The sequence below is a fragment of the Convolutriloba macropyga genome, chromosome 7 (genome assembly GCF_964194025.1).
Source record: "Convolutriloba macropyga chromosome 7, txConMacr16.3, whole genome shotgun sequence".
Lineage (NCBI taxonomy): Eukaryota > Metazoa > Xenacoelomorpha > Acoela > Convolutidae > Convolutriloba > Convolutriloba macropyga.
This window is the reverse complement of record NC_134474.1, coordinates 8,969,149-8,989,149: the sequence shown is the minus strand read 5'-3', so window position 1 is coordinate 8,989,149 and position 20,001 is coordinate 8,969,149. Positions and strand designations below refer to the sequence as shown.

The 20,001-nt window shown below is 35.7% G+C and overlaps 1 protein-coding gene and 1 non-coding gene across 2 annotated transcripts in view; both read right to left on the bottom strand.

Moving 5' to 3' along the window:
• LOC142342933 (protocadherin Fat 1-like) overlaps positions 1-20,001 on the bottom strand; it is a 191,100-nt gene that overhangs the window by 157,516 nt on the left and 13,583 nt on the right. Inside the window, exons 5-11 of the mRNA XM_075394612.1 lie at positions 12,098-12,273; positions 6,550-6,724; positions 4,201-4,453; positions 2,121-2,257; positions 1,420-1,527; positions 1,082-1,239; positions 463-683 (exon numbers count right to left, since the gene is read on the bottom strand). Of these exons, the coding sequence (XP_075250727.1) occupies positions 463-683; positions 1,082-1,239; positions 1,420-1,527; positions 2,121-2,257; positions 4,201-4,453; positions 6,550-6,724; positions 12,098-12,273 (1,228 nt within the window). The remainder of the gene's footprint in view (positions 1-462; positions 684-1,081; positions 1,240-1,419; positions 1,528-2,120; positions 2,258-4,200; positions 4,454-6,549; positions 6,725-12,097; positions 12,274-20,001) is intronic.
• Trnay-gua (transfer RNA tyrosine (anticodon GUA)) lies at positions 6,375-6,458 on the bottom strand. Its single transcript is given in 2 exon segments — positions 6,375-6,410; positions 6,422-6,458. It is a non-coding gene; the product is annotated as a tRNA-Tyr (tRNA).

Sequence of the window (20,001 nt, the reverse complement as noted above, 5' to 3'; positions counted from 1 at the left end):
GTGCTTTATTTATAATTCTCAATTAAATCAAAAAACTTGAAAAAGTAAATTTTCTTTTTATAGGTCAATTTTATAGGACAATAACATGGCTTATAATCAATAATTGGTTTTGAGGTCAATAACAAAACCCGAGAGGTTAAAAAACCAGAAGAAAAAGTTGATGGAAAACCTATTTTATTGGTTGTGTCACTTCCACTACTTTCATCATCAAACAACCCGTTTATTGTGTCATTTCAGTTAGTGAATGAGAAATTTGTTGAGTCAACTTTTTGAGCTGTTGTGTCTGAGCATTTAACGGTCCATTTAATTGCGCTTTTTAAAACAAAAACAACTATTATAAGATCATGTAATATTATCAGCTTTTCATAGAAATGATTGCGAAAAATTTAATCCAGTTGTTTCACAAAAATATACACAAAAAAGAGAAAAAGAAGAGGGAAAATTCTTCAAATCTTGACTCACTGTCGTAGGACGTGTAACTGACGAGTCCTTTGTATCCTCTGTCTTTATCCACAGCTGTCACTTGTGTAATAACAGTGCCAACTACACTCGTGTCGAAAACTCTTACGTCATACTCTGACGTCACAAACACAGGCGCATTGTCACTGGAATCTTCCACAACAATTGTTGCGTAAGCGTAGTCGGCTTTCTCAGGCACTCCACCCGTGTCCATCGCTCGGATTCTGAAAATAGCCGAGTCATTGAGGACAGTTTCATTCAGATTAGGAAAACAAAAATGAACTCAAAAATGGTATCTATTTCTTTTCCCGTCGTGATCATTTCTGGGGTTTTTCCTATTATACACGGGATACTTGGTGGTCATCGTGGTAATTATACCTGAATAGGGGTTGGGGGGGGGGGTTTGGGGTGGGAAGGGAATGCAAAAATCATTTAGAAATTCCAGTTTAACATTCAATCTGAGACCTGTACTTAGGAGTGATAAGAACCTAAGATTCACCTCTTCGGTATTCGGGCATACAATTTGTCATGAAATTATCAAGTTTTATTGCATACAAAGAGCAGGGTTCCAATTAATATGCTCCTACTCGGCCATCATACCAAAAAAAATAAAACTTCACACCTTAACACATGTCTCCTGGTGGTCTCGTGGTCCAGAGGCTGGGCCAGGACAATGTCGCCAGTGACAGATATGACAAAATGGTTGACACTGTGTGGAGTCATGCAAGCATCCAACTCAAACTGAACCTGGCTATTGCAGTCATTGTCGCTCGCTGTCAACTAAACCAAAATTCCAACTTGTAAGAATCGTTGAGTCAATTCTGCCTTCACTGCGTTTACTTATGATAAACCATATGGTCATAACGGGAACAAGGCTTGTCGATGACATAGACACTTTTATAAATTTGGTTTGGCTCGATTTTTAAAGTGCAAGTGATAAAAGAGGAGAGGGGGACGTACCGTGTATATGGAGTTTCCCGGAGGGGTGTTCTCGTTCACATAGATGGTGTAGTTTTTCTGTCCAAATACGGGCGAGAACTCATTCACGTCCACCACTTTGATCGGAAACTGAACAAAAACTTAATCAACTCTACAGAACTTAAATTGTATATAGTTACAATGAAAAGTTCTCAGTGCATTGCATTGCAGACTGTTTGCTCAAGCTTAATTTACGTAGAATTTTGGGCTATATTGTCGACGTTTTAGGCAACATTTCGTGAATTTCTAAAGGAAAATACGTGAAACAAGTATCCCCTTAACAGGGTGAACAGTTTTCAACAATTATGGAAACTTTTTGCACTATATTTAGAACAATGAATCTACTGTCATCTTCTTTTTCATGGGTCATATTGTTCAAAAAGATATTCAGATTGAAAAAGCGAAAGCGTGAACGAATAACGTCGGAGGAGTTCCTCTCAAATGGAGGGTTTGAAACCCTCCCAAATGGAGGGTTTCAGTTTAGGGTTAGTCAGGATAGCCTCCCCAGTGGGTGTAGAATGGAAACGACTTTATGCCCCTGTGCTTCGCCAATTAAAACCGTTTCATCTGACGGAAATTCAAATCGAACAGACGAAAAATGATGAGCCAGAAAATCAATAAGAAGTGAAAACCGGTATCGAATAATAGATAAAACATTGTATGAGCGCAAATTAAAAACCTACAGTGATGTTGGATGAGAATGTGATTCCGTCAGTGGCCGCGATGACCAACTCATAGCTGGATGTCTCCTCACAATCAAGTCTCTTTGCAACTACAAGCCTCGATCCCACTATTGCAAACTTCAAGTCATCATTGCCAGCTGAAATAGAACAATAGTGAAATCGTTCAGTCGTTCAAAAATCAAATTCATTTACTGTCTTTTCATTTTTAAATAAATTTGTCTTTTCAACCAAGTTCAAGCTTCAATCAAAAACATCTAGGTTTACCAGGATTTTTTTACGACTCGAAGAGGAGTTATAGTGGTCTATTTTACTTTCAATCGCTCCCTTCTATATTACAAGATGTGTTCTAGAGGAAGTCAAACACCGCACGTGAAAAGAAGTGTTCAGGTCAATCTGCTGAACAAAAGTGGGAACTTAGAGTGGTTTTCGTTCACTATTATTCTGACTGAACGAGAGCGATAAATGTAGGTGTGAAACAACATCCACTAAACGGGCAAATATTTTGATCAGGTGCGGCGTTTCCAAAAGAATTTTAAATTTAATTTATCGGAAAACGGTGTTTGTTTCAAATACCTATATAAGTTAGTTTTGAAGCCTTTTTGACCATCCGACAAAAACATTAGACTTTCAGTCGCAATTTTGAGCTATTTTTTGACCAGCCAATTTGCCCTTGTTGGACGTTTTTCAGTTTTTGTGACCTTATTCTTTTTTTTTCACAATATCTGGTGATTTGTTTTCTGGTTGAACGTAGTTAATTTATTGATTTAGGTTGTCTGTCGATTTATCTGATTTTATATTTGAGTTGCGTTTGCTAAAAAAAAATGGGGTAAATTTAACTAAATTTTGCCTATTTTTCTCTCTTCTTTAAGTTTTTGCCTATTTCTTCTGAAATAAGCTATTTGCAATAACCTTTATTGTTCAGAATTTAACCAAGAGCTATTAAATAGGTATTGATACTAAGACGTGACAGTTCAAAGTTTTAAACATCGCATTTATCGGCGAAAAAATATAAATATGTAATTTTTTCTGATTCTGTCTTCGTTGTTTGTCTTTTTGATTGTTCAAGGTTTCTCTGACTGGAGTTGCGTAGATCACTGATTGAACAAAAGAAACTACTGAAGATTTCCCAGATTAACATTCACGAGGTAGCATTTAACTGTTTTGGAGTGTGGCAACATAATTTTCTTTTATTTTTTTTCTTTTTCTTCCCCGGTTTTCTCTGTGTTTAGCGTTTCTCTTGCTCTATATCAAAGAGTAAGCAAATATTAAATGAAAGCTATTTGTAGTGCAATTTTTTTTTGTGAATAATGGTTTCCAGATGAAACTTGGGATGAAAATTAATCGGATCTTTTTCCAGATATCATTTTTGGCCTTTCTCATGTCATCTGTCCTCTGTTATTGTTTGAAAATTATTAGTAGATATAATTAGTAGGCTCATTTTATTCATTGAGTGGTTGGCTGGGGACTAAAAAAATGTGTAGTTCGGGTCTTTTTCTATATCCCTTTTACGGGTACCTCTTATTAGTATAGAAAAAAAGTATTTACACCAAATATGCACGTTACAGTGAGTAAAAAGTATTTATGAAGAGTTTTAAAAAAATATTCCAATCTCTCTTGTTTCTATTTCCTCAAACTCCGTAAAAAATGAATTTCCTATTCAGACAATCCACGCATACTATCTAAATTCTATCAAGAGTCAAATGATTTGCCTATCGGAATATTCTCATACTTAAACCCATGTAGAGGAAAAAAATTATTAGTCATTATAGAGGCAATTTGCTAGTAAAATGATTGGAATATAAATTATTTTGTTGTAAAAATTAGATATTGAAACAGCGACCAAATAAGATGCCAACCACATTGGTTGTTTCTTATTTCTTGCTAAGAAAATTATCGTCTTTTTGTACAATTGTGACTAAACTAATGCTTGTTTTTGCAACTGATAATGACATGTATAGCCTAATTAAAGGTGGGACTAGCGATTACAATTTATAAATACCATTGTGCAGTTAGGTATAAGAATATCAATAACCGGGAAGTCATAACCAGTTCCTATTTAATTTAAAACCCAATTTCTTACCTAAAATGACAGGTCGCACCAACTCGTTTTCCTCATTGGGACTGGAGTAAACCGATATCTCTGTGACGTCACCAAGCGAGTTCTCGGCCACCGAAGAGGACAGAGCTCGACCTTCAGATTCCGTGAAGTGACTTATCGTCAGAAATCCTCCCACTGCGCCTGCTAATTCATCGTCCGAAGGTCTCTGCTGCAGATTGATGATGATTCGGAAGAATTTGGTGTTAGCTGGGGCTCCTTTGTCGGTGACGTTTAGCTGTACAAACATTAGAAGTCATTATAAACAGTGTTATCATATTTGTGATCATATTATTTAAAAACAAATTTATTCACTAAAAGTTATGATTCCGAAACGCAAAAAAAATTACAAACATCTCAACGATCAATATTTAAGTTGTTCATCTGTCGTAATGATTCGAATAATATAGAAAAATACTTTTCGAGCCTTTCCCATTATATTCCCCCTCCCCTCGTTATGGTATGAATACGTTAATGGGGAGAAGGGCTATACGTTATATGATTATTTGCCCACTCAGCTGTGGGGGGGGGGGGGGGGGGCTATAATGGAAAAATGCCCAGAAGTTGAATACAGGGAAAACCGACAGAGAAAGTGATAAGGCACATAAATCAGGCTGAGTTAGAATCATATTGTTGCATTATTGAATGACATAAAATACTAGTAGTATGTCTCTGTTATGAAAACATTTCTTTGTCAAATGAAAAAAAATCAACACCATTTTCAAAAAAAAAACACTCCTCGTGGAGTTAAACGAGAAAAAAAGTGAAAAACAATAATGCAAAAGATTAGTCTGAAATGTGGGGAATAATAAGAAAAAGGACAGCTGAGAACAGGCCGCTGTGGCCTAATGCTGTTCCGCTGCGATTACGCAGGAACCACAATTATTATTATTATTAATGCAAAAGGCAACTAAAATTCTGCAGAAACATAAAATTCTGCAGAAAAAAATCCGAGCAGGCTTCAGATTATTGAAAAAAATGTCAAAGCAATAAGTGCGAAAAAATTACAAATAACAAAGCCGACAATAGTCGGGCGAATTGCTCTCAAACTACCGGCGAGCGGCTGACTTCCGATGTAACCAGCTGGGGCTCAGAGACGCTAGAGTTAGGGGGTGAGTGGAGTGGGAGGGGGCAAAGGAATGGGGGTCAAGAGATGGGGGTAGGGTTTTGGGAGGGCAGGACGAGAGGGGGTTATAAATCGCCATTTGAAAGAGTGTGGACAGGAAGAGTGTTACGGGGGGGGGGGGGGGGGGGGGGGGGATGACGGTCAGACATTGAAGAAATTAAGAACCGCCCGAATTCAGAACTGCCCGTCTAACGATAAAATTCTCTCCTCAAAACGGCGAATCGCATACTTAGAGACTAGAAAAGCGTCGCTGCTCAGCCACTTAATGTCCTCGGGCTTTACCTGTTCATCACGTTTTTGAGGACCAAAAGTCAAAAAAGTCAGACGAAAAATTTGTCAAGCGAAAAATCGCACTAAAGGGACCACTGAACAAATATAATTGCTACAAATTTCGTTTGAAGCAATTCAAAAACCAAGCGGAGCAATAATTTGTTTAAAGAACTTGAGGGTCTATTCTGTTTGCCCTTTGTTAAGCATTTTTCAAAAATGATCATTCTTGACAAAATTTTGTCTGACAAAATGATTGGTAGCACCTTTTCTGCTGTAATACTAAATCAAGGCATGATTTTTGATAGGTTTCCAATTATTTTGAAGAGTACATAAATCACAGCGAAACCCGGCCCTCTTATCAAATGACCCCCGAAATCTCTGACGCGGAAATCGGACAACCGCTGGTATAAATGGCTAATACACGTGATCCAAGAATCCCTTTCCCGCTAACTCGCATTACCTCACGGAGGCAGAGAAGCCCTCACTTTGATTAACCCAAATCCAAAACAGATTGGCTTGACCAAGTGTGAACAAATTGGGCTAAATATTTTGGGTTATGGCTTTATGCGATCACTTGGTGGGATAATAAATTGCTCAATATTTCCAAAAGACCCTCCTAGGTCTCACAAATGTCGTTATAAGCCATCAGATTAGCTCACAGTCTGTGTTTTTAAGTCCATACTTTTGTGATTTACGGTCCATTTATTAACCAGAACTAGTTATTACAAGCTGTACTGAACTAGTTAGAGAGCGCAAAAACTTCTCCGCCGACCCGGACTCGAACCAGGGACCTAAGGATCACAGTTTACTCTACAGTCCTCCGCTCTACCAACTGAGCTATCGGCGGATACTTTCCCTAGCATTCAAAAGAAACAAAACCACGCAGCTCAATTTAAGCCTAGCCTACCGATCTATACATGCATAACCTATTCACTTACGTTCAAATCTATTACTGTGGGTTGATCTGGTACTGAGTTGGTGAAAATTTGGCCATTATGATCGACTGTTACTTCCATAGTGACAATTTCCCCTTCCATATTCCTACACGTGGCCCTCAACACTGCATAGGTTAACTCAGCATTTCGCCCAATGTCGTGGTCAACCACAACAACTCTGAAATATAAATTAGAGGATTAAAAAATAGATTTTTATTTAAATATACGGTTCTCAAGTAAATATAGTTGTATCTCTTCGGTTGCGAAGAACCTCCGCGCTGTAGGTACCCTCTTAGGGACACTAATGTATTCTTTTCGCAATTTATAGATTTCAAATGCAGCTTTTATATAAGACATATTTTGCGACGGAGAAAAGGAAGTCCATATCATTAACACAACGATAGATTTAAATAATTAAACAAACAATCAGTTTTACTGAAGTTAAAGTTTTAGAATAAAATTTAGTTAAACTAAAGTTTAAATAATAACACCTTCTAATCTAACCATAACTACATGTTTCCAGAGCTGGTCGCGCAAGCGGCTGGCACTAAATTTGAAATTTGGATGTTTGAGGATATGGGTATCTGCTACCGCTACCTCCCCCTCCTCCTCCTCCTCCCCCTCCCCCCCCCCCCCCCGCAACCCGTAAGAGGTTAAATAAAGTGCTTTTAGCTAGTGATTACTTAAAACAATAATTTAATAAAGCTTATTATTGGACATAAATTTCGGTTCGATTTAAAAACACGCATCATTCAACTACTGCTTACACATCTAAATTGTAATTTTGTACATACGCATGAATTTCAAAACTTCGCTGCATCTTTATATACGATGTCTCTCATCCGCTGTGGGATGTAATCCGGAAACCGCGGGCTGGTCAGCGCCCACCGGCCCGCCAGGGGCAACTTAAAATACCGGTATCCCAAAATTTTTCGGCTTACTTGACCTCATTTGCAAAATTCGGCTTGCTTGCCTATCGGCTTGCTTGAGAGGCACCATAGAACACAGCTTTTTTGAGAGATCGCACAACATTACGTCGTTTTGCTGTTACGTCGGCTAACCTAACCTCACGTTGACCCCTTAAATTGCCCCAAATTTACCTGAAAAATTAAGGGGAAACTAAAGATTGTAAACTTCTGTTATCCTACGAAGTTTCCCATTCATTGGTTCCCCCTTAATTTTTCAGGTGCATTTGAGGTAAGCTGAGGAGTCAACGTAAAGTAAGTTGAAAAAAAAGCCGCCTGAAAGCTTTCGATTGCTTTTTAGCAAGTGCTGTTTCATTTTTGATGGCAGTTGATGTGCGAATACTTAGAAAGTCTTGGTCACTTCAAACTGAGCTTAATATTACTACGCAAATGTAAGCCGACGTAAAAGCCAGCCAATAGTTATACAATAGTTGCGTAATCTTTTAGAAATAATGAATCGTTCGCCGTTACAATCGAGACAGCGCATACTATTTGCAACTCATAAGGTATGTTTGTTCGCCAAAGGATAAAAAACTTCATTTTTAAGACATTTATTAGTCCAAACCCTCGGCGGACAACTGTCAGGCTTCTCATCCAATGTGAGATGTAATCTGGAAACCACCGCCAGTTAGCCCGGCTCTAGCAGTAGTCTGCTAGGGACCATGCATTACAGAGCAATCTCCAAAATTTTACCTTATTTCGAAATTTGGTCTTTTTCAAAATTTGGTAGCTTGACTGGCCAATAAGCAACTTGAGATGCCTTTAAGGAGAGGCGATACCACCTTCAAACGTGAGGTTAAGTTTATGTGTTTGCAGGTAATATGGAGCAATTTTTGTGCCATAGTTTGCCAGTGCATGCGCCAGATTTTTGCATAAACATTCACTATGCATGGGTACATCCTCTGTAACTGGGAGCATGACTTACAGGTGGCACAAACAGATCTGGTTAAAATTAACTGGTAAACTTTCCTTCCACGACGGGGAAACAATTTTTTAACCAGTTGATTGTCGTTTGTTTGATTTCATACATGATGTCAGGTTCCTTTCCTTTTTCCCGAAGAAAATAGATCTGCTCTCTATGTACTTCTATTAAATTCAGAACTTAATTAAAAACCTAATCAGAAAGGAATCTCACAGACAAAACGAGCAAGGCGTAACATTTCCATCTCAAACATACTTTTTTTAGCAATTCCGATTGCGTAAATTTTTTAAAAGGTTTAGGTAGGAAATCCTTTTTTTCTATAGAAACAAAGAAATATATAAAAGTTAGTAAAACAAAAAATTAAAAGAAAAACGGGAGAAGTGAAATATAGCCACCAGAAACAACAAAAAAGTGAGATGTAAAAGTTTTTTAATTGTATTTTTAAAAGCTGTCTCTAGTATAGCATGCTATTTCAGAATTGATATTTGTTCCAACCCCTCTTGAGGGGGGGGGGAATTATTTACTCAAATGGGTTTTTTGTTCAGTCAATTTTGACCGATTGATATTTTCATCGTAGAGAGTTGTGAATGGTATCATTAAAAAGCCCGTCCATTGTAGAATATGGAAATAAAACGATTTTTTTAAAATACTTTTTCCAGAGCGAGTTATTGTAGTTTAAATTTTTGTGAATATAAGACAGATGTGCTTTAATTTTATTCACATTTTTCGGAATTTTGCTAAAATATGTAAAAACTGTTAACAAAAGTACTGTCGACTTTATTTTTAAAGACAAAAAAGTGTTGTTGACTATTTTGATTTAATTTTTTGGCAAAATTTTTGGCTGAATATTTCAAAATTGAGCCCTTTTCATCAAAAGGTGCCCAAATTAAGCTTCTTTAGTCCACTTCGACTAAATTTGCCGAACGAACACACCCCAAAAACAACACAATCTTTTTAAACTAAAAACGGAGCTAGTCCTACTTCCACTTCCATTGAGAGTAGTCGCGAATTAAAACTTTGCCGTTTTTGCTAACTTTCCTCTATGATAATCAAAAACGCAGCATTTATTTTTGATCTTTTAACTTACAAATTATCTAGATCTATAACATTCGAAACAATTGAGTGTTCTTAATATAGGAAAAGCAATAGCAGTGCTGGTTTTGTTGCAATCGTGGACTTTTACAATGCAAATATAATTCGGATTGTAATCGGTCGGACTTTTTTAAAAAAAAAATCGATTTTTTTTGCTAATTTAAGAACAAAACAATTCAAATCAAAGCTCAATGTTGATAGGTTCAAATGGCTTCCTAAGCAGTTCCAATTTAACTGCATTGAGTAATTGTATTGCAGTTCAAAAGAGTTGTATTGAGTTGTTTCTTTACTCGAAAGATTATGATCGCCTTAAGTTTTAAAAAGGTTTGATTTTTAAATAAACAATGGCTTATTGAATTTTGCAACAAACTTTCTCTTATTTTGGTCAACTTGTAGTTTAGTGTCAGCAATGGAAGAATGATTCTTCCTCCTCTTTTTTCAACTTAATAAATTTTTAACCTGTTTTAAGGTATTAGGCGCTAAGTGATGGTTTTCTGGCTCTTATAATAAATTTCACATTTTTTTTATTTTTAGGCATTGGTCCATTTTTCACATTTTTGCACATTATCACATTGTTGACAGTTCACATATTACATTATTGGCGCTGACAATAAGGCCATAATGAATAAATAAAAGTCTTTAAAGGCATAGAGTATGGTTTTAACGGTTTCGACGCCCCTTTCTCGAAGAATTTAACTGAATTATTTTTTAGATTTGTCTTTAACTGTCGTTTTTACTTTGTCCCTTTAGTCGTATTAAATTTCATAGATAAAGACAGGTCTCATTGGCTTTTCAAAGAATAAAAAGTGAGCCTATATTCTGTTTCGAGTAGATAGCTGATGGCTTTCATGACTCTGAAAACAATTGTTTTCAAAAACTAAAAAAAAAACACTTTTTTAATTTCGCAGTTTTGTTCTTTTTTTGTCTATTTGTTACCTAGTCTCGTTCACTACAGGTCACACATGACAGTAATGGTGGAAGTATACAAAATTTAGTGTTTTTTTTCAAAGAATTCGTTTTCAAATTATTGGCTTCCACATGAGTTTTTCGCAAAATAAAGTAAAATTAATTTTTCATTTGTCTCTGTTTCAGGTTCTCTATGTAGGCCTTAGACATATTCTGAATAATAACAGGTCTCAAGCGCTTCCTTTGGATGAATAGACGAACCTATTTAAACGTTTCAATTTGTAGCCAATGGCTTTCATGAGTTTGAAAATAACTGTTTTTGAAAACTACAGAATTATTTCTTAATTTTGCCTTTCTTTCTCTTTTTTCTCTAGTTGTTACCTATTATAATAAAAGAGAGGTCCTATAGCACATCATTGGCGTTCAACGATGGCTCAATTCGACATATTTTGAGGGGCAAAATATGGCATTACGGCTGCAACAGCGTTTTCTGACAAGTTTTAATTGAATTTTTACTTGTTGTCTCTTTGTTGTTCTTTTTGTAACAGCATAAAAAATTGAATAAAGACAGGTCTTGATGCCCTCTTATAGACAGGTGTTTGATCATGAACATATTGGATGTTTTCAATTGCTATCTAATGGTTTTCATTAATTTGAAAATAAATATTTTCTAAAAAAATATAAGCCAAATTTTTAGTTTTGCTGTTTGTTCTTTTTTGTCTAATTGTTGCCGAGGTGTTGGCGTAGTCCTATATCTTTTCTAGTGAAGTATTTGTTAAGTTTCAGCTTTATCTTGACCTTGTTTTGAATTTGTTAATAAGATTTTATTTTAAAAAATAAATTTTTGTATGTAATTAAAGTTTAATGTTATTGTTGTTTGATTTTGTTGTTCGCATTGCCTTGCTTTCTTAATAATGGCTGATCTCAACAATCTAATGAGACATTTTTTTACTCAACTGAGTTATTTGGGTTGGAGGCAATCTTTTTGTTCATATACAATTTTTTTGAAAAATACTTGGGGGTTTTCTATCTGTTCCTCATTTGGTTGACATTTATACCAAAAATGTGGATGAGCTGGGTCAGAACCTAATGTGCGAACACACATTAATGAGCCTCCTTGTTCTCATCTGCTGTGACGATTTTGCACGTTCACTTTCAGATATGGGCAAGAATTACAGAAAGTTGAGAAAAAACGATATCAGTGATTTAGATTTTATAAGTCGTGTAGAATGTACAATATTTTGCAGTGAGTAAATGACACAAATTTTCAACATATAAGCAACCAATTGCCGTAAGAAATTTTCTTCCCACATAAGGAACCCTTATTTAGTTACATAAATTAAACGAATAACTGAGTAAAAGATCATTTGTCCTCACAACTTTGTGTTCTAGAAAGTGTGTTTGAAAAACGAATACAAAATATTAAAACGGTGAAGGCGACGGAGAAAAATTTGTTTCTGATATTTGTCCAAACCTTACTTCAGCGTCAAAAGTCAGTTGCAATTGGAAAGGCTCTATTCACAATCGATACAAAAATTTTGAGACAAACTAACTAGTAAACACCTCAGTTTAAAATCTTTGTGGTATAAAAGTTTTCAAAATTCCTTTTAACTTTTCATACTAAGATTAAAATTCAACCAATTTAACAACCAGATTGTCATCCAACCTGTGCAGGAGGAATTTTCCGTCCGAGTCCGCCTTGGCAGGTGGCATGACAAACACCTCGTCAATGTGGAAGAGGAACTCTGGGGAGTGATCATTTGTGTCTTCCACTCTGATGACCACTTTGGCCACACTTGTCAGTCCGTCCGAAGACTCGAATTCGTCGTCACAAATCTCTACCTGAGTAAATGAAACAGATACTACTATGGTTATCAAAAGAATTAGTGCCAGGGAGAAGGGGTGGGGGGGGGGGGGGCTTGTAACTGTTGTAATTTCGCACAGCTCCCACTCAAAAGTTTTGAATTGAAAACACCTCCCAAACTTGAGCTCATAGAAAGAGTGGCTAATCAGGTCCCGACCCTACATCATCATTATCAACATGTAGAATGATCGCTTCACATCACCTCACGTAATTTGGCTTTAAAATGAGCTCAGAAAAATTTGTATCAAACGGAGGAACTGATAATCATTCATTGCCTTTCATTAAAAAAAAGTTTTTCGAAAAAGACAGTAGCAGATAATCAGTTTCGTAATCTAGTATTATAAAAAGTATTGAGAGTTTGGGCCACCTTTGGGCAATTCAAATTTGGATTAGCTTCCTGATTAATTGCTCTTGAACGAAGCTCATAGCAATTATTGTAAAGGTGTTGGTCTTTTTTATGCAAATTTTCCGTTTGACCGTTTTTGCGCTTTTCTTCTAGAACATTCTTTGACCTCTCAGGTGACTCTTTCACGTTTTCGTTCTTCATTTTGAGTGATCTATATTGCTCTCACTCCGAAGTGAAGCTTGTTGCTAATATAAAATCGGTTGCAGCATTGTAATAATAAGGATCTGATAGCCGAGTGGACAGTGCCTCTGGTTAGGGATAGGGAGGTAAAGGGTTCGAATGCCGGCGTGGTCAAATTTTTCTCCACCCGCCTGTCATTTGAGAGCAATTTTTCCGACATTAGTTGGTTTATGTTTACATTATTATAAACTAATTTTTCTGCGTCTATTTATAATTATCTTTAAATTTTTGGATCCAAAGGCAGGTAACTCAAACTAACTCAAAAACGCAACAATATCTTTCTCGGTCACTTTTCCATTTTTTTTAAAAAAAAACAGCAGCTAAACATCCTAAGCGAAACTCTGTTTATTCTTACTATTGTATTTCTGCTTCTACGATCAGATGAAAATGTTTTAGAAAATGAGTAATAAAAACAATAAACTTCTCCCTGAACAATGATTAACAATGATTTCCATAACTTTGGTGAACCATAAAATCAGAGATAATAAAGCAATATTAAAACTCAACTGTGACTTTTCACTCTAGATTTACCAGTTTCACCCAATTTTCTGGACAAAATTAGAGCGCTTATGTAGCCCATCATATACGGCATCATCATAAAATTGCACTTAAATAATATCGTGACGAAGCATAAAGCGTTTAAGGGTTATAAACCTTTTCCCACAACAAACGCTGGTCCTATCAAAAAGTAAAGCTTATAATCCATTTCTTAAAAATTGGATCTGCTTTAAGAATCAAGCCCACAAAAGGTGACTCGAGAAGTGAAATGAAAAGAACGTTTTAGAAGAACACAGTCAAGCTAACATTTTGCATAAAAAGACACCTACGTTTACAACAATTGCTTCAAACTTCGTTCGAGAGCAAAAGCTGCCCCTATGTAAATCGCTAACAACGTTACAACATAAATTTTATCTGCAAGCTCATCATGTCCCTCATTTGAGAATAAGTGAATTGTACATTAGACTACTGCTTTATGACTTATTCGTTTAATGAGAGATTAAAACGAAGACCATTAGCCGAGTGAAAACAATAATAACCAATACAGAGTTCGTGGTTTTTTCAAAAAATGGTGAATCAAAAACAACAGTTGCATTATAATGGAATTTTCATAGAGCCAAAAACAAGTTGTCGTTATTTAGGTATAATGATTGATAACAATCTAAATTTTGACATACTGCGAAAAAAAAACGTTAACAAAAATGGCAAATGCTATTACGTCAATTTACTTAGTAAGACATCTTCTACCATTAAAAGCAATAATCGGTCTTTTTAAATCACTTGTTTTGTCCTATCTCAATTTCAGTGCAATTTTTTTCCAATCGTTGTCGGTTACGTCACTTCAGAGAGTTAAAAGACAAATAAACCGGGGAATAAAGGTTTGCCACTTGCGCAAAAAGTTTGACAGTGCAAGAGATCTTTTGTTGGAAGACAAAATTTTATCAGCAGAGCTTTTCATTAAAAAAGTTTGTCTTCTTAAATTTTTTGACCTCCTCTCACAATATAAAGAAAGCAGTCGAGAAACCAAAAACTCCTCATTCAGGATTTTTGGAAAGTACGAATAGAACAAAAACTCCAGAGCTGTCCAGTTTTTTCCAAATAATAAGTGCAAACTGGTCACTGATCAGAAATTTTTCTAGGATGTGGAATAATTTACCAATTGAAATCCGAAAAGAAAAAGTAAATAAATTTAAGGAAAATCTAAGCAGCGAAATGGTCAAACTGCACTAACGTGTTCCAATAGATAGACAAGTACGAGGCTTTAGGACTTTTTTCTACTGAAGTATAAAGACCAAACTATTCATATATTTACTAGGCGCTTTTAAAAATGTAAATATTTAACCAAACGTTTTTGTTATGGTTATAACTTTAAATTTACATTTTTGAAGATTAAAAAATATCAAAAATCAGTGTTCAAGGGTGGTGAGTTTTCAAGCGTACGTGATCTCAGTAACCAATTTTTAGAAAAGACTATATCTCACCGAGGATAATATGCGAGGACGTCTAGCTGTGCGATTGAACAAATACGAATAATCAAAGAATTGCAGTCGCAATTCTTACAAAAAAATCCGGACAATTTTAGGCCATTTTAAAAAAAATTATTTTGTAATGCTTGAGCACCGTCGTAAGACTGTGAGATCGTCGACTTGGATACACTTATGAGCTCAAACAAATCTCAAATTAGAATTTTCGATTCATATCAAATTTTGGGTCTTTCCTATTATAGCCCCCCCCCCCCGTCATGAAATCATAGCACCCCCATTATGGTATGTTTACCATGATTGGGGGGGGGGGCTATAGGTTATCTGACCACTAAGCTGGGGGACTGTAATGGGAAAGACCCCAAATTTTTCCAAAATTCATCGGACTTATGAGTCATAAAAGCAACGCACTACCTCGAGGGTAAAAGAATCATACCATGAATTACGAAAATAAAATGAACTAATTTACCCAAACCTAACTTTTCAGCCTCCATAAATTCCGGGCAATTATTCCTGAAGCGTGAGAACTTATGAGCAAAACATGGACAGCGTATTTTTACTAGAAAGTTCGTAAAACCATAAACTGGCGTAAATTGTTATTTGCCTGGTGGCTAATGAAAATCGAACTTGATCGAGCATTAAAACTTCAGACATGCAGCAATAAAATTGAGATATTTATGACAGTTTCGAGTCTTACTTATCATTAATTTAAATCCAGAACGAGTTTCAAATCAAACTACCTTTGAAAACTGGCTACCAGAACCATAATCAATTATGTTGTTTTAGTGTTTTCGATATTGCCCAAATCTAGCTCAAGTTATCAACCCAATTTTCGGTACTTAGTAAATCCTGCCGCCGATAACTCGCAACCCTACTTTCTCTAATTTAATTAATCTCGCTCAAGCTAGGGTTGGTATAAAGACTTTACGGAAGACTACCAATTCCAAAACAAATATGCCTGATGATTACAAAACGACTACCCCCCCCCCCAACACACACAAAAAATTTAAGGGTTCACTAAAATGGGAGGCCTAAACTTGAAACCATTATAGCAGCATTTAGTTATAAACAGATACAATTTTATAGAAAACGATCACACGAAAAGATACAAAATGTGAGGCTAATACACCCATTATGAGAAAGATTAAACATAAAAAAGTAGTCGCGGGTTGAATTTGAAGTTCATGGTATGAGAAATAATGAAAGAAAGGGAGCAAGGTTGAGTTTGAGTTGAAAGGGATCGAGGGTGACACAATTCGCATGTGGTCTGACACAAATTGTGTTGAGTAGTTTGAAGCCCTAATTGGACCAATTTCAGCCCCAAAACTTCCCTCAAAGTTTGTAACTCGCAACCATTTTCAATCGACCGTAAGTGTAAACAGGGCGACATTCAAAAACTGTTCAAATAGCATAAGCCTCTCTTTTGACCGAAATTTCTGGTTGTCCCGCTTTTCCCTCTTTTTTTGTCACGATTATTTCACACCTATGCCGTTTCACCCCGATTTTAATTCGTTATAAAATTGGTAAAATTAACACTCAAAATAAGGGTTATGCAGAGTTTGGGTACAGAGTTTAGGGGCTAATACTGCAAATTTATGAAAACAAAAGTTGAACAAAGCATGATTAATAATAAAAATAAATAATTTTTGACAGATTCTTTAAAAAAATATTCATTGTAAAAGTGGCTAATACACAAAGCCTGTTTTCAGCGCTCTGAAACAAGATAGTGAAATAATGACGTCATCAAAAGTTACTCTAAAAAAAGGGTTCAGGGCATATAAAACTGTTATTTGGACCGAAGGTGTTTACTGCCAGAAATCTGGAAAAATTAATCAATTCTACACCGCGGGTGCACTCGAAAATTACTTCTTTTGTAAAGTTTGGAATAATTTGAGCATGAAATTACGCGGCGAATAAAAGCAAAACTGAAACATTCAAACTCAAAAACCCTAAAAATGTGGACTAAAGTAAAAAAAAAACCCTAAATTTCTCAGAATTATTTCCAAGGAAAACTCACGATGACGAGAAATAAATGGCCAGACAAATCCACGTCGGCTAATCGGCCTTTCTACCAATCAAAACACCTGTCCTAATTCGAGAACCCGTGCCAGGGCTACCCCCACTGCTGTTAGTGTCTCGAAGGAGTTATACGCCGGTGTGTTGTTTTATAATAAGGAGTCTATTTTGATTTGTCCCCTCGGACCACATACAGTTTAATTTATCCCTCTCTCTTCAATTGACAGACGTTCTTAGTTAGCTCCAACGTGTAAATTGAGACAAAATATTTGGCCAAATTGTCAACTCAATGACTGCGTGGCCGGACTTGAAACACAACAAAAACTCCTCAATTGTTTTGTGAACTGGAAAACTGTTTTTATTACTGAACTGGGCTTTACTGTCTTGCACTATACCGTTTCCAGGTGTTTTTTGGAGTCAAATGTGTAAACTGGAAACATTGAAATCTCACAGAATTAATTTGCAATACCTGCTAATAAGCTATACCTGCAAGTTTCAAATTCTTACGTCACTAAAACGCCTCAAAGTTTGACAAAAGTTTCTAGTAGAAGTTTTGTTTCAATCAACTTTTCAATATTTGGCAGTGATCTTGTTCGTTTAGGATTTAAAATCCTGCAAAATATCAAGAAAATTTCCCGAAAGTTTCCCCATTGATTAGGAAAAACCCATTGATGTATTGAGTAAGATCTGACAATTTTCCATCAATATAGTCTTTTTAGCACTCCTCAGAAAATACATAGCCTGACTAAGACTTCGCTATACACTTTTCTGAAAAAAAAACTTCTCTGATCGAGAATTGATTCTATTGAATTGCAAAAAATTGAATCTATGAACAATGAAAGAACGACAACACAGAAATAAGAAACGCCTAATACGGCTCATTTAAGACCTTGCTACGTTGTACGCATAACAGCCCAGGTCGAGGTGTCCAGAACGAAGTGACCTCTGATCAGACCATCTTTAAGACCTTACATGAGCTCGAATTAGATGGTCTGGAAAATGTTTCGAGCGCATTTTTGTCCGGGCAATGGTCTGGAACTTGTCTGATCAGAGGTCACTTCGTTATGGGACGGTATGATCAGAGACAACTTCAGTCTGGACCTCAACATGGAAGGTATATCTCGGAGTTTTAATGATAATATTCAATTCAATATGACAATTTTAGAGCTTAAATATTCCCACAAGTTCGAGAAAAGGGCAGATGAATTTGACATTTTAAATCCTTGACTTGTAACGCCAACGATATCTTGTGATCTTAACTGTCATAACATGTTCGGTTTGTCAATCAAACGAACTAATACGAGACTTCATACGGAGCATCCTTGATTATTTCCAACGCAAATAAACAAACCCAAACCTTTGAAACTAAATTCATGTGATTTCTACACTATTCAAAGTTGTTTACCGCATTGTTGTTTATTTATTTAAATCTCGGTTTCGATCATCCTAACAACGGTATTTTCTAAGCTTTCTGAAGACTTCTAACAAACCCTCTTTATATTATAAAACAAATCAATCTAAATGTGAATCTGAGGCAAATAAACGGCTCAATTTTAAATCTTGCAAAAATATCAAGAAAATGTTTTCAAGAAATTTTTTCGAAAGTTCCCCATTGATTCCAAAAAAAACATTCATCAAGTAAGATGTGACAATTTTTAGTCAAAACAGTCCTTTTAGCACTCCTCAGAAAATGCATAGCCTGACGAGACTTCGTTATACACTTTTGTGAAAAACACTTCTCTGTTCGAGAATTGAATCTATTGAATTGCAAAAAAAATTGAACCTATGAACACTGAGAGTATGACGACACAGTAATAAGAAACGCCTCCTGCGAATAAACGTACGTCATTTAAGACGTAGGACAACCAAACACTTGAAATATAAAACTGACTATCAGAATTACCAAAAAAGTATTTGGAAGTCAACAACAAAAATAATCCAAAAGCAGAAATGGCACAAAATACACCCGAAATTTCCTTTGTTTATCTTAAAAATAACGAACTTGAGTCATAAAAACAACAAGTTGGTAGAATGTTGCTTTTAATTACTGAACCTTTTGACTTCGTAACCAAAACAAAAATAAATAAAGTCAATAAAAAAAAATTTATCGAAATTTTCAAAATTTGTACTGAAAATGTCTACAAAAACTATAACTTGTAGAAATATAAATTGCTCGATAGCATCTTCAACGCTATACAAAGACAAACTATAACCACAATTAGAAAAAAAACAAATAAACAACCAGTGGAAAACGGAAAAGGAAACAGAATCGTGCAAAAAAGAACCAGAAAATTTTAATAAAGAGATATAACAAAAATCCAAAATATAATAGCCAAAAAATTATAGAAAATGCAGACAGGGGATGGGTGATGTGGGGAAGGGGCAGCTAAGGGCACAAGGTAGATCGGGGTGGCGGGGATGGGATTAGGTGCTAAAGTGAAATTTTATTGTCTAAAGCTCAAAAGCAGAAGTCAAATCTGCATGAAACTAATACTCCTCTTCGGGTCATAAAAACAAAAAGAAAACAGCAATTCTCTACAATTTTTGTACATGTGATGTTTTCGTAACCAAAACCAATCACTATCTCTACACATCATATATTCAATCGACATTGCGCAATTGGAAAACAGGCACCTCCATTGGAAAACAGGCTAAAGTGAAATTTTATTGTCTAAAGCTCAAAAGCAGAAGTCAAATCTGCATGAAACTAATACTCCTCTTCGGGTCATAAAAACAAAAAGAAAACAGCAATTCTCTACAATTTTTGTACATGTGATGTTTTCGTAATCAAAACCAATCACTATCTCTACACATCATATATTCAATCGACATTGCGCAATTGGAAAACAGGCACCTCCATTAATTAAGCTTAAAAATAGATTATTTTGCAAAATTAACAAAACGGGAAAAATTGAGGCAGAAATGCAACAATAATGCAATTAAAACTCAAGTTCGCATTAGAACATAATCGACGCCAGCTTTCAGATCAAATAACAGCTTTCAAGTTTACAAAGTTAATTGCCTCAAGCCAATTTGCTTAAACCATTATTTTAAAACAAACCCACACAGCTTACGTGATAAAAAAAACATTTCAAAAAAGATGGGCAAAAAAATTCTATTCGGCC